General features: G+C 43.9%; 2 protein-coding genes across 3 annotated transcripts; both read right to left on the reverse strand.

Annotated features, from left to right (window-relative positions):
- Positions 1–468: 468 nt before the first annotated feature.
- Positions 469–2,695, reverse strand: LOC123446109 (protein BUD31 homolog 2). 2 transcript variants are annotated; one of them, XM_045122834.1, is made up of 5 exons: positions 2,536–2,687; positions 2,341–2,373; positions 1,686–1,814; positions 1,396–1,583; positions 469–845 (listed from the first exon to the last, which is right to left on the reverse strand). In XM_045122834.1, exons 3-5 carry the CDS (start codon positions 1,777–1,779, stop codon positions 690–692), a joined length of 438 nt encoding a protein of 145 aa, XP_044978769.1. In that variant the 5' UTR covers positions 1,780–1,814; positions 2,341–2,373; positions 2,536–2,687; the 3' UTR covers positions 469–689. The 2 variants fall into 2 exon arrangements, with proteins under 2 accessions (XP_044978769.1, XP_044978768.1); XM_045122833.1 differs by lacking the exon at positions 2,341–2,373 and having other exon boundaries at positions 2,536–2,695.
- A 4,481-nt stretch (positions 2,696–7,176) lies between these two features.
- LOC123446135 (60S acidic ribosomal protein P2B-like) lies at positions 7,177–9,003 on the reverse strand. Its single transcript, XM_045122835.1, has 4 exons — positions 8,908–9,003; positions 8,227–8,333; positions 7,655–7,881; positions 7,177–7,396 (listed from the first exon to the last, which is right to left on the reverse strand). Exons 2-4 carry the CDS (start codon positions 8,312–8,314, stop codon positions 7,370–7,372), a joined length of 342 nt encoding a protein of 113 aa, XP_044978770.1. The 5' UTR covers positions 8,315–8,333; positions 8,908–9,003; the 3' UTR covers positions 7,177–7,369.
- Between the last annotated feature and the right edge of the window lie 5,334 nt (positions 9,004–14,337).

The raw sequence follows: 14,337 nt of genomic DNA on the forward strand, positions 1-14,337 counted from the left end.
CTCTGGAACTGGAGGAGGATTTCGAGGAGGTGGGGAGATGGGGGAGGAGCCCGAGGAGGAGCCACATGCACCGAAGGAGGCGCCGCCACACGAGCAGGAGGAGGAGGCGCCGGCGGTCATCAATCTATGGCCGGAGCAGCTGGCCATCCTTAACTCCATCCGCTCGGAGTCGGCTATCCTTAACTCCATCCGCTCAGAGTCGGCTGCGGTGACCACGTGTCAGACGAAGAACATGCCATCTTCAACGAGGAAGAAGCTTAGTACACTAGTTAGTACGTAGGATATATTTTACATGCTTTTATATGAGTATGAGGGATGAAATATGAAAGGGTTTGATGTTGAGAGGGAAATTTAAGGGGTGACCCATCAATGTCCGCGGAGCGTCCGCAGCGTTTGCGCGACCGGATTTGCAAGGTCTGGGTGTAGATGCTCTAATACTACCTTTTTAGTAATAAGAAAATGCTTCAGTAGTCAAGGCACAACAACAGTAATCCATAATGGAAGATCAGGCTACAACATTCAGCCAAACAGTTGCCAGCTTCCACAGCGAAAAAACAGTATTCTCACACATAGTACCAAGTTAACAATACATTTGCGCGGATCACCTGATTATGCAGTAGCACTTGTTCTCATCAGGGGTCTAATGGGGTGATTAGTTTTGGATTATTCTCTACCACGAGTTGGCGGCCTCAATCGCCGCTGGCGCACCCCTTGCATCCGCAGTGGACGCATTCTATCACCGTCTCCTCCCTCAGGTGCTTGGGGACCCTGCAGACGCAGGTGGTTGCGAAGTTGTGGTCGCGTGTCTGTATGCAGCGGAGGCAGCAGAGACGCTCATAGCCTGGCTGCAAGAGGCAAGAGAGAAAAGAATGGTTAGCAGTGCGCCATAAGCATGTCGAATTAAGACAACTGAAGTAGCTGTTATACAAGGTAACCATAGAGTTGGAACTCGGTAAACTGTGGTGCTAAAAACTAGAGAAAGAACTAAGCATAATCAAATAGTTACAAAACAGCACACTGTAGTAACAAAAAAAATCATCTTTGAGTACTTAATATTCAGGCAATTTCTCCAATTGCACACGACAGGAGAAGGGGCTGTTCTCTGTCTGAGTGTGCATTCATGAGTTAACATAAAATGTTTGCATAAAGGCCATGGTGCAAAATAAGTGAAAATTGTCATGGCCAGTATGCAAGGAAGGTGCATCCGAAATGAACTAATCTTGAATATATATTTCCTGAGGATGGCTGAAGTTCAGGTGTTTACAGTCTAGCAAAACTAGAACATGATTGCATAATCAGAAGTCCCAAGAGACAACTGGAGAAAAGCATCCACCACAGTTAGTACTTGATGCAAGCTCAAAATAATGCATGCCTAAAATGATCAAGCCCACCAACCTTTTTCCATTTAGCAATCAGATTTTTGTCTGCATAACCCTGGTCCAAGCAAAACTCATACAACTCCTTTTTAATCTCCTTCCTTCGATAGTAGAGATCATATATATAACGGCTCTTTTGGTGAGAGATGCGGAAGATGGGCCAGAGAGCCTCACACTTCCTCTTCCCATCATGTGTATCATTCTCGGCTGCATCAAAACATCACATTACTACCATCCTGTAGCAGGAAATAGCAATATACATCTGGAAAAAGATTAAACAAGTATCACAGATTACACAGATATGCACACCTTCTCTCATTTTGGCTTCCAAATCACGGAGAGTCGGTTCAATAAGCTCCCATCCTTCGGGATATTTCACACGGCTGGTCTTTATCTTAGGCATGCTGCCCCAGGAGAGTAGCTTACTAGATCACGGACCTGTGAGAAACATAGAGCATAAGCCATTGAAAATACTTGCAAGGTAAATGCGTTTCACTTTTCATTTCCAAGTTGCAGTTGCATAATACAGAAATAGCAGAGCAACCATGTGGATTGTGGTAGCAAATTTATCCAAAGAGATGATCAGCACTACACATATTGGAATATCCACACTATACAAGCCTACATGTATGACAGTGCCACCGTGCAACCATGCTTATTATGTCATCTCCAACTCAGGTGCCAGGAAGCAAGAATAGCCTGCACTAGGGAGCGTTATCACGCCTAGTAGGATGATTTCTCCCACGAATTAGCATGCTCCTTTCTACTGTCTAATACGCACAGCAACGCTTGACCACTCATCCAGAATCCCGGATGTGGATTTCTGAACTACTCCATTCGGAGGCTGGCTTAATTAACGAGGGGCATCGACTGTAGTGCCCAGCCAGGAAATCCCCCAACGCGGTCAGATTCTTCGTTTTCGAAGCTAAACTGCAGCTAGTAATCCACCACGCAGAAGTCGAACCCTCAACAAGCCGGACGGAGCGGAGGATCTACCCTGGAGGAAATTTCTCGGATTAGGTCACCATGACGATTCAAGCGACTTAGGGTTCGTCGCCCGCGGAAGAAATCGACCTCTAGTCCGGACGGATCCCCACTCCGCGCCGTTCGAGTAGAGAGGGATTGGGGGGGGGGGGGGGGGGCTATGAGAGAAGAATACCTTCGAGCTGCCGTGCGTCGGCGGAAGAGGAGCCGGAGGTCGGCGGCGACGGCTCCACCACGACCGGACGAGGAGCGGAAAGTTGTAATGGATCTTGGCAGGAGCGGGCGGCCTATCGTGGGCGTTGCGTAGGAGGGCGGCCGCTTTGCAGAACGACTCCAACCCAGTCATCGCAGAGTCGGCATCTTCCAATATGCTTATTTCGGCCGAGGAAAATGCCTCCAAACCGGCCATCTCAGCCAAAAAAAAAAAAAAAAAAGAGTATTCGTTTGGTAAATTTTAGTTCAGTTTATTTTTATTTTTATTTCGAACGAATACAAGCTTTCTGTACCGCCTACTCGTAAAAGCGGTAATGGTTGTATGATTGGCACAAGAAGCATCACAACTGTTGATAAGGTTTGTCAGAGCAATGAAGCGGCAATATGTTGTCACTTTTGTTGCAATATTCCCTCTTTAGAGTCGCGAAGTAAAGCCTATGGAGTCACCTCCTTCGTGTTACCTACTCCGATCCTACTCCGATGACCGGTTGCTGGAAGGACAATGTTAGTGCCTTGTTTTCATCTAGTAGTCTATGTTGGGTTTTTTAGTCCTCACATGGACGACTTTTGATAGGGTGGGGCGTTTTTTTTAGTTGGTCTTCTAGCCCCGATTCTCCTCGACTTTCTCAGATGGTATCAATAGTGCTCCCACATATATTCTTGCATTTTCTTTATGTGGTGAGGGTAGGCTTTCTTGTTGTATGTGTGTCAGCAAGAACGACACCCTCAAAGACATGTAGCTATAGTGGTCGCTGGTAGTCAAGAGAGATCAGTGAAATTATTATTATGTTTAAAATACTCGCAATGGAGCGACTTGGAACTCTTATTGAGCTAGATCTATGGGTAGATAAAAACTGACGTGGGAACTTGAATCGACGCAGTGTGTAACTAACACTCATTTCATTTAGGGTGAGATAGAATAGCTGAGCACAAGAGCTCTGGTATCCGCTCATGTTCACGCTCAAAATCAGGACAACCCCTATCTCAATTTCCTTTCTTTTGGAAACAGAACCGAAAAAGACTGGGAATTAATTGATTACAGCCAGATGTAAAGACGACCACGACAGGCGCTTCCTGCACTCGCCATGCATCGCATCGATCCCCCTTGTCTTTTGTCTCCTCAAGTGAACACCGCTCAGTCGCACGTTTCTTCCCCAATCAACGCGTACCCATCTCTCCCCTATTCTATCTTCATTGCAGTGCATGTATCTCCGGGGGCTTCCTCCTCCCTTGTAGCACGCACCATGGAAGCACCTACACTCCTAGAGGATGTTGTCCAATCGATGACACATGGATCCCCAAGTGAAAGTGAGGAAAGAGAGCAACCCCTCCATGACTGGGGCATTGCTGCAAAGGGCGGCTGGAGCTAATAGTCGGGAGGATGCAATGCTGCGAGTGTGGGCGTGCTCGAATTTCAGCTCCCGCGTGCTATCAACGGACAATGCATGTGGTACTCACGATGTTATGGGGAGGCTGTTGCGAGCATGTGGCCATACCGGGAGGCTGCTACTACGAGCAGCTCGGTCGGCGATGCTGCGAGGTTGTGCGGCGATGCTGGCAGCATGGCGCAGATTGTTGTGTGAAATCTTGGTTGATGACTAAAGCCATGGTTGCTTCAATCGGGCGGTGGCTGATGTCATCGATGTTTCAACTACATACCACGCGACAAGTCCCATGCGGTGCTGCAAGGGGGACGGGGGGGGGGGGGTCATAGCTGATGTCATGTTGCAACCGCATAGCTCGTCGGCATCGTAGCCGTGATCGATTGTCGTAGTCACAACGAGTGATGCAACCGCAAAACTTGCTAGCTTCATAATCACGGTTGTTGCTGCAACCGCAAATATGGTCGGCACCGTAGCCATGACTGGTGTTGCAACCGCAGAGTTCGGTGATGTCGTAATCACGACCGATGTTGCAATTGTAGAGCTCACCGACACTGTAGCCACGACATGTGATGCAACCGCAGAGCTCGCCAATGTTGTAGCCACGACTGGTGCTACAACCACATAGCTCGTCAGCGCCGTAGCCATGCTCCGACGGGACGGTCGCAACAGCCTCCATTGCTGCAAACTAATGGGGCGCCCCCGCGATGCTTCGGCAACCATGAAAAGGCATGTCGTGACATCGTCGACTTCATGATGATGTTGTGATGTGTGCTTCAACGGTCACGATGATGCTTCGATGATCACAGCAACGGGGCGTGCTGCAAGGACATCAATGACCGCGACCGTGCTACAAGGCGTGCTTCAACGGTTGTGACAACACTTCGATAACCATGGCAAAGTGAATGGCCGCCGCGATATGCCAGCGCGAGCTTGCCTTGAAGGACGCATCAATGAAGCATGCCACACGATGCTCGGCAATGCTTCGATGTCCACAACGACATAGAGTTCTGTGATGTGACAAACCATGCTGCAAGTACTATGGCGAGGGGAGAAAGAGTGTTGCAAACGACCTTTCGGCTGTGGCATCGTTGCTGGAACCCGGTGCTGCAGGGAAGGCGCCCCCATGATATGGGTGGTGCTCCGACGAGCCAATGGTGCTGTGAGCCTGTGACGGTAGCCGTGGCAGAGCTACAAATACAAAGTTGGGCGGCCTGAAGTGAAATTGACATTAAATCTGGCTGCAATCTTGTAGTGCTTTGTATTCATGGGCTGGTCCTAGGTATAATTTTGTAATTTTACTAAAAGTCTAGACGGGTCATGGCCTATTCGTCCATAATGTAGCTCCGCCAATGGACGGTAGCTGAAGATGCTATGACAACGAGTCTTTGCAAGGCTAGCAATGGGTACATCAATAGGGTGCCGCCGTGTTGCGAAGCCACTGTCGTTGTTGCAAGAGATTATGAGGTGGTCTGCTGGGCGATGCAGCGTCAATGCCCTAAATCTCCATGATGCATGCGGACATACGACGGGGGCAACTGGATAATGCTTGCTACTTCCTCCGTTCCTAAATATAAGTCTTTTTAGGAATTCTACTAGAGGACTACATACGGATGTATATAGACATACTTTAAAGTGTAGATTCATCCATTTTGCTTCGTATGTAGTCACCTAGTGAAATATCTTAAAAGACTTATATTTAGGAACGGAGGGAGTGCTTTGCAAGCGGTGAAGCGAACACAAAGCTGTGAAGTTCATGTGCGGAAAGGATGTGACCCAAGAGCATTCAAGGCCATTTCTTTTGAGCAGATTCTAGAGAATTTCAGCCTAAAAAATCCTAAGAAAAAAAACTCGATTAGACTCGATTATGTAAAATCCCAGTGCAAGTCAAAATCTCAGGAAAACCTGATTTTTCCCCACAATATCAGATTCTAGCAAGTCCATCAAAAGAAATCGTTTCAGAATAAAGGTGTATCCCTATCCTGTTAGCTAATTACATCGAAAATGCCATCAAGCAGTCTAGGCGTTGGACCCGAAAAACGACCAGGCCGCCTCGCTCGAGAACTCACGTTGCTAGGGTTGCCTCACCGCTGCCGGACCCACCTCGCCACCATCGGCGAGGCCCTCATCGCCACCGAACATGCCCTCACCGTTGCAGCCGGCCACACAACTCTGCCCCGCCAATGTCTCGAGCGCACGACAACCACCGACCAGACCCTTGTCGTCGCCGTCTAGTTCTTTAGTCGCCGCTACCGGCCCAGTCCTCTCCACGTTCGCCTCCCCGGCCCTCTCCGTCGTCGCCGCCCCGGTCCTAGCCTCACCCCCAATCCTTTCTGTCTCTCCCGCCCTCTCTTCGCCGTCGGACCAGTCATCCACCGTGAGCATCCTCTTTCTCTCAACTCTCTATTCAACTTGTTTTGACTATAAAACTATGAATTTTGTTGCATAAATGGATGCATGCATGTGAATATTGGATGGATCTCGAACTACAATCTCTAGAAAGAACTGACAGATTATGGGAGAAGCACGCCCCACCCTACCCCACCCTACGTTTGTGCATAAGTCCAAAGATATCAAGATATGGACTTCGAGATTAAGGAAAATAGAAGAGACTTCAGTATGCAAGCAAGGTCAACAAGATTTTAAACGAATGCCAGAAGTGACGGAACTGCCAATACTAAAGAGACAAGGTGCAAAGGATTGTTTTTTATTCCCATTCTTGTTCACTGATTGATTCTCCAATTTATTTAGATCAATATTCATTTCACCGTACATGTCACAAAAATTATTTCCAACTTTCAATCGTCATATTTTCAAAAAATTACACCTACATCTTTCCTCTTGGATCAGAGCAGATCAGCTCACCAAATTCGTCCATCGAATAGGGCAACCCCAGAGCGACGACTGAAAGAGATCTTTCTACAACACTATTTACATGATTTTTAGGGGCCCTATTCCGATATCGATCCCTGATATTTTGGAGCATGATTTGCCCAAACACAATGAAAAAAAAGCATATAATTTTTTCAAAGCAAGCAACTGATGCACAGAACGATCTCTCAGTGCAAGAAATAGTCAGATAGATTCACAACAGCATGAGGAACGAGCATTCAGTCGCAGCAAAAATCCAGATCCGTTAATGATATCATCAAGAAAATCAAAAGATCATGTGCAAATACCATCAATCGGAAACATAAAAAGATAGATGCAAGAAACATAACTCCAGCGAATTATCAATCAACTTCTCAAAGCTGCAGAAGCAGTCACACGCACATACGAAGGTACTAAACATATACATTGTCCCAAGCAAAATAGCACGAACTTTAGGTCTCTAGATTATGCAGACGCTGTTGTACCATGCCACACGCGACAGATACTAGGGTAAACAGAGCGTAGAGGGTGGAGCTGAAGTGCTTAGTCAAATAGACTGAAACCCATGTCCTGCAGAAAGAATAAAAGATCGTAAGCAAGGTGACAGTAATTCACACACAACTGCACATACTGTGACTAGACAGTGAAAGAATTGCATTCGTAAGGGCAATTGCATGCCAAACTCTAAAATAGCTACTTGCAATAACACTTAAACAATGAATTGAGTTTATGTTTGTGAGTTGCTTCATATAAGCAAAATCGAGCTAGAATAACATATGGGCAGCACTAAAGTAACTGGAAACCATTGCAAGCTAGAGAAACACTTACGTCATCAGATTCTTCCTTCTCTTCAACCTTCTCCTCCTTCTTTGACTCAGCAGCAGGTGCTGCGGCACCACCAGCTGCAGCAGCTGGAGCTCCCACAGCAATGGCACCCCCACCTGAAGGCACAGCGGCAAACTTCTCCCTTCCAGCTGCAATCACTTCTGTGATGTCCTTACCCTTGAGTTCAGCAAGAAGGAACTTAAGTTTTTCTTCATCAGCCTCAGCCCCAACTGTACAAGAGAACAGAAGTCATTATTTAGTGAAATGATACACAGATGGTATAAAATATTTTCATAAAAATTCCCCAGGTAATAAGCCTTTTTTGCTCTCACATTCTATCAAAGTACCAGATGTTTTGAGATGTAAACTTAATCACAACTAGCAGTAGGTTATTGTACAATTTAAACTTATAATGAATTAAAATTCAATGGACCCCACTGAAAAAATTATTGGATTTGTGTTCAGCAACAAAAGTAGACCATGCCAAATATACCAAACCATAAGAAAAGCTGGAAGCACTGTCTAAGTAAAAGCATCTGAACAACTACAACTTGCACCCAACAAAGTAGAATTACCTGATTCCAGGATGTTCTTGATGTCACCGGCAGTCGGGGAAGAGTTCCCACCCAGGTAGGCGAGCAGGTAGGCAGCGATCATCTTCATCGTGTAAACTACGAATTACCTGAAAACAGAAAGAGGCTTCGATATAAAATCAACAAATAGCAATTATCCCTAACTAAGAAATTTCAGATAGATAAACATTGGAGGGTTCAAGTATAGGGGATTATGCACATAAAAATTTCAATTATGCATTTATGCGTGAAAGGAAACTAATCAACATGACTCAACGGTGCATCTTAGATCCGAGACTTGGAAGCCCGAGGTTTCTTCACTAGAGATATTCAAATTTCGATCTTATGATACGCAATAATCCACGCACGAATAGATCCAAATGACCGGGCGTGTTTGTAAATGGGGAAATCCGAGGTCTAATGGGGGTATTCCTGAAATCTGATGCGAAAGGGCAAGCTAGAGACCTAGCAGAGCAGGAATTAAGCAAAAAACTATACAGCACATATCTAAGACGACCAATCAAGAACACATATCTCTAAATCCTACAAATAATTCCCCTACCAAAGAGACGTAGATACTCGCAGAACTACACAGGTTTCCACTAGGTGACAAGATCGTTGCAGGAGGGCGCTTGGCTACCGCAAAATTGACTGCGAAGAGGATGAGATTGGGGCAAAGCCTACCTCGGAGCTGCACAGGAGAAGCGTGGGGTCGGCGGCGGCGGAGGGTCGAGCGTTCTAGGGTTCTAGCCAAATGAGCCGAACCATTTCGCTTTTATATACGGCCAAGCGGGCCGAATCAGAGACCACTCGGCCTCTCGGAAGGCTCTGGATGGACCGGGATAGTCCCCCGAGGTCCAAACACAAGCCCACGGGCCACAATATCGCAGTTTACGGCTCAGAACCGCAGCACCCAATCAGTCCATATACTCCTAGACTCCTAGTAGTGATAAACAGTAAAATCAAAATTCTATTCGCTCAAAAACAAAATCAACGAAAGTACAGTTATCTCTGAAAAAAATCTACTCCTGGCGATGAACATTAAAATCAAAAGAAATATAAAAATAAAGAATTTTTTGGTACGAAAGATCCACAAGTTTTGCAAGTGTATCAAAAAATCCATGTCAATATGACATCATTCATAGGGGCAATGGACAAAAATAAGAGTTTTAAAAAGGGTTCAGGATTTTTTGTTTTGGCGCACTGGTTGTGTATTTTTGTCCCAGCTCCTCCTATGCCACATTGCCATGAAACTTTGTACGCCCATAGAAAACTTGCTCATCTTTAATGTATAACTATATATTTTGAATTCTTTCGCTATTTTATTTCATTTTATTGTTCAACCGGGATAAGACGTAATCATGTCCAGCTATGGATTTTCGGTCGCGAATCCTCCAGTAAATCAGTTATTGCGAACAGTATCCGGTATTCCCTATTTGACACTCTTTTCTTTAAGAAACTCCTATGTGAAACTCATTGCGTCGAACTTTAGGTAAATCCACATACCGCATGATTTGCCTTTGGGAACCTTCTAGAAGGACACTGTCTGGTTTCTTTTTTGTTCCTTTACTTTTTTTAAATGTTCATAATTATAAAAATGTATTTCTGTTCTTTAAAAATGTCCAAAAGACAAAAAAAACATTTTCAGATTTTTTTATTTACAAAAATGTTTCATATTTTCATAAAATATTCATATTTTATAAAATGCTCACAAGTTCAAAAATTGGTGTTTTTAAATGTATTATGAAAAATGTCACAGTTTTTCAAAATGAGCATATTTTTAAAAAATGTTCGCATTCAGAACATTAGTATTTCAAACAAATTTTAAAATTTTAAAATGTTAGCAATAGTAATTTAGTTCTCTATATCGCCATATGCAATGGTAGGCAGGGTATGACTCGATTCCGACTAACGACAGTTTGCCCGCCCCATGGGCCAGGCCACCCAAGACGCTTTCTGTGCTGCACCCTCCTATTTACCGCAAAGAACATCAAAGATCAGGTCCTGCGGTACTCGCCCTTCCCTAATATTCTCTCTGTTTTTTAATTTTTTTTTTAATATTTTACTAAACATTATATAAGGATTAAAATAAATGAATTTACAATTTAAAATATGTCTATATACATCAGTATGTAGTTCATAGTAAAATATTTTAAAAGACTTATAATTAGAAACGAAAGGATTATTTTCTAACATTGTATGGATATATTTTTTAAAGTATCATGAACATATTGTAAAATATGTGAACGCATTTTTAAATGACTTGAAAGTTCCTAAAATGTAGAAACATTTCTATAAAATCATGAGAAAACATATATATTCCATGAAGATTTTTGTAATACAGGGTCACCATTTTTAAAAACTAACAAAGCAATTTTCAGAATATATATAAAATACCATTTTCAGAATTTAAATATAATTTAAGGACAAATAATAAAAAAGGGAAGACGCAAGCCTCGGACTGGGAAAAAAAGAAGATACCTACTGGGGAAAAATAATTAAGGTACGTTTGAGTCGACCGAACCTACCGTCTCACCGCGTGTGAGATGTACACGCCCGTGTCCAAGGTTGGCAGTCCTACTCCACGCGTCTTTTTTTTCTTGCTGTACAATGCTATGGGACCTCGTATATGGTGCCATACGCGGCGGAATCCACCCGAGCGCGCACCATCCCCGCTTCCCCACACGCACCCTAGTGGACCAACCCGTGTGCGGGGCAGGGAGCCCCTTGGTTTTTCGTTTTTTGCTTTTTTCACTTTACATGTTTTTACATTTTTTAAAATAATTTGGGATTTCAGAAAAAACTTGTAAATCGCTGAATTATTCGTGAATTCAAAAATTGCTCATAATTTTCAAGATGATCGGGAAATAATGAATACTCATGTATTAAAAACAATTTTCACGATTTCAAGAATAATGCTCACAATATTAAAAAAATGTTTGCAATTTTTCAAAGATGTACAAAAAATTCAAAAAATGTTCGGTGTTTGAGAAGAATAAGTGAACTCAAATAATGTTCATCAAAAATTTAAAAGTTCCAAATTTTCAGAATTGACCCCAAATTTCAGAAAATGTTCATGCGTTCCAGAAAATGTACACAATTTCAAGAAATTGTCGTCAATTTTAAAAATCTTCCTGATTCTTAAAGTTTTAAAAAAAATATTTTACTGGGATTTTTCATAAAAATAAAAGTAATCAACTAATTTCCAAAAGCGTTGGACTTTGTTCAAAGAGTTTTACTGGTATTTACTGCCAATCTTGTTTTTGATATCATAAAAATAATATATAAATTTACAGATCGCTATTTGGTGACCTACGCAACAAATAGAAACGATCGTTCCTTTTCTTTTGAGCAACTAGACATGGCCGCTCCTTTTATTTTAGAAGATGAGCGAAATAACTAATTAAGAATTACTCGTTTCAATGATCACTCCCACATTCTTAGGTTACGACAAGTAGCGCACTGCATGTGTGCCACTTGTTACAACCTAACATTTTCCCCTTTTTTATAGGGGAACACTATGCGTCCGCCGGATGATTTTAAAAATTATCCGTGACCTAGATAGCCGTCGGATGCCGATCTAACGCCCCGCATCCCGTCGCATGGTTAGTAGTTATTTCCTGAAATGACGGTCGAGTTGCGGAAACTTTCGCTTTGTTGCAAGAAATAAACTTTGGATCCGTTAATTCCTGAAACAACGGTCGAGTTTCAAAAACAATTTGCTTGTTGTAGATTTTTTTTCTTTGTCTTTATGTAACATAGGTATTTTTACAAAGATTTTTTTGCAACAACGGTCGAGTTTTAGGAATTTTTGCAACAAAAGTCATGTTGCAGCTGGGATCCATGCTCAACGGAGAGTCGGGCGCGCGAGCAGGGACGCATCTCCAGCGAGGCAGAGAAGCTCCCCGTCGGCGGGAGCTCGGCGGCATCCGCGCCGCACACCTCCCCGTTCGCCGCGCGAGGTGGGGATCCGGCGAGGGGCTGGATCTCGTCGGCGAGGTGGGGATCCGGCGAGCTGGCGAGCACCGACGGCGGCGGCGGTTCGGCGGACTCCGGCACGCTCGTCCCCGGTAGCAGAGGAGCCACGACAAGGAACCTGGAGTGCTCCAGCTTCAGCCCCCGTTCCTGAAACAACGCTCCAGTTTCTGAAACAACGAACCAGTTTCGAGAAATGATTCATGATCGAGGCGAGATCCAACGAACGAGCGGGGTAGTAGATTCCATGCTGATAGATTTTGACGAACTTTTTTCATTAAAACAACAGACGAAAAAACCGAACGTAAATACCGTGCCTCTCCGATATAAAAAAAACAGAAAGCGCATTTTCTTTTCATATTCTTGCGAAGTCAAAACCATGTCTCTCATGCAAAAAATAAAAAAACACATTTTTTTCGAGAGGCATGACCGTGCCTTTTGCGGAATCAAAACCGTGCATCTCGCAGAAAAAACCCATAAAACATGTTCCTTTTTTTTCGATAGCCACTCTTGCGAAAGTAAAACTGTGCCTCTTGCGAAAGCAAACCCGTGCCTCTCACGAAAAGAACGTGAAAAACGTCTTTTTGATTTTCAAGAGACCAAAGCAAAAATGTGCATTTCACAGAAAAAAAAAAGTCATGTTTTGTCCAAAAATCTCCAACGCACTCAAGGGGTAGTAGATTGCACCGACAAAAATAGTCATGTTATTAATAATAAAAATGTAATGCTCTTATTATTAAAATTATCATCCTCTCATTATTAAAATGGCATGTTATTATTATTTTAAATGCCATGGTCTTAATAATATAATTGTCACGTGAGAAAGTATAAATGCCATGTTTTTGGAAGACAAAAAATGCCATGGCTTTAATAGATTTGTTTGCCATGCTACCTATAATAAAAATGCACACGGGAGATTTAGGGGAAAACCCTCAAAAATTAGGGATTTTTTCCTTTCAGACGATGGAAAAAACAGGATTGCTGTTCTTTTAAATGAAAAAACCCATTACTCAAGTACATAAGGTGCGCAATATAAACCCCTGCTTCACGGGAGGGGTGTTATGCTCCCGGATGAACTATCACGGAAAATGTTTTCAAAATATTCTGATTTTTTTTGTGGATGTCCATGTTTGTGTGACAAGCATGCTTGAGAATTTTCATACAAAACGAGCAGGAGTTTTTTACCGGTGAAAATAACAAATTTGGGGTAATATTTGATGTTTAAATTTGTTATTTTTTGCACAGGCTGAAATATTTAGCCTTTTTGCCTAAATTTTTTGTAGATAGCATTAGAATGTGACTATAAATGCATACAATTTTTGTTAGAATTTTTCTGACATTTTAAAAATCATTTTTTACAAGCAGGAGCAAGTGCTCTCGGGAGCCAAATTGAATTTCCCCCTACTTCAGCCCCTTTAGATTGTAAAACAAAAGAGAGTCCCCTTGCCTAATCGCCTCGACGTGACCCGTGCACATAAGCTCTCGCGACAAACAGACGATTTAGGTCTAACAGCGCGTCGTCGTCGCTGTTTATTCCGACCCCTCCGCTTCGCGGCAGGTGTGTCGTCATCGATCCAGTCATCTTGATTTGTGAGGACATTATGTTCTTTATCCGACTCCCCTGTGGCATGAAGTTCCGGCAAGTTGTCGTCTTTTGCTCTAGTCGATTTGGTTGTTCCTTGTTCTAGTGCGTGGATTCTTAACTTGATGGTATTGTGATGCGTGCATGTTGAGATCTCACACAAAAGTGATTTGCTAGTTGGTTGCATGTTGGGATTTCTATGGAAGTAGATTGGTTGATGCTTTCCCGATACAAAGGGTAGGGATCGGCGGACCCATCGGGTGTGTCGGGTGTGACGTGGCACACCCAGACCCCCGGGATTTTTTTAATATACATATAAAACTTTTTTTGCCTGAGCCCCAGTGGCCCACCACATCCTTTCCCCATCCCGCGAGAGAGACAGGGAGAGAGGCAGCGAGCGGAGCAGAGGACGATGCCTCGCCCTGCTCCCCGCTAGCGCTAGGGTTCGCGCTCGCCCGTCGGCCCGCCGATGCTCGGCGCCTCCCCGCCAGTCGCCGCGACCGCCGGTCCTCCCCGTCTCCCCGGCTTCCCGTCATCCATCTGGCCCCGGCTCCCCT

The sequence above is a fragment of the Hordeum vulgare genome, chromosome 1H, assembly GCF_904849725.1.
Source record: "Hordeum vulgare subsp. vulgare chromosome 1H, MorexV3_pseudomolecules_assembly, whole genome shotgun sequence".
Classification (NCBI taxonomy): Eukaryota; Viridiplantae; Streptophyta; class Magnoliopsida; order Poales; family Poaceae; genus Hordeum; species Hordeum vulgare.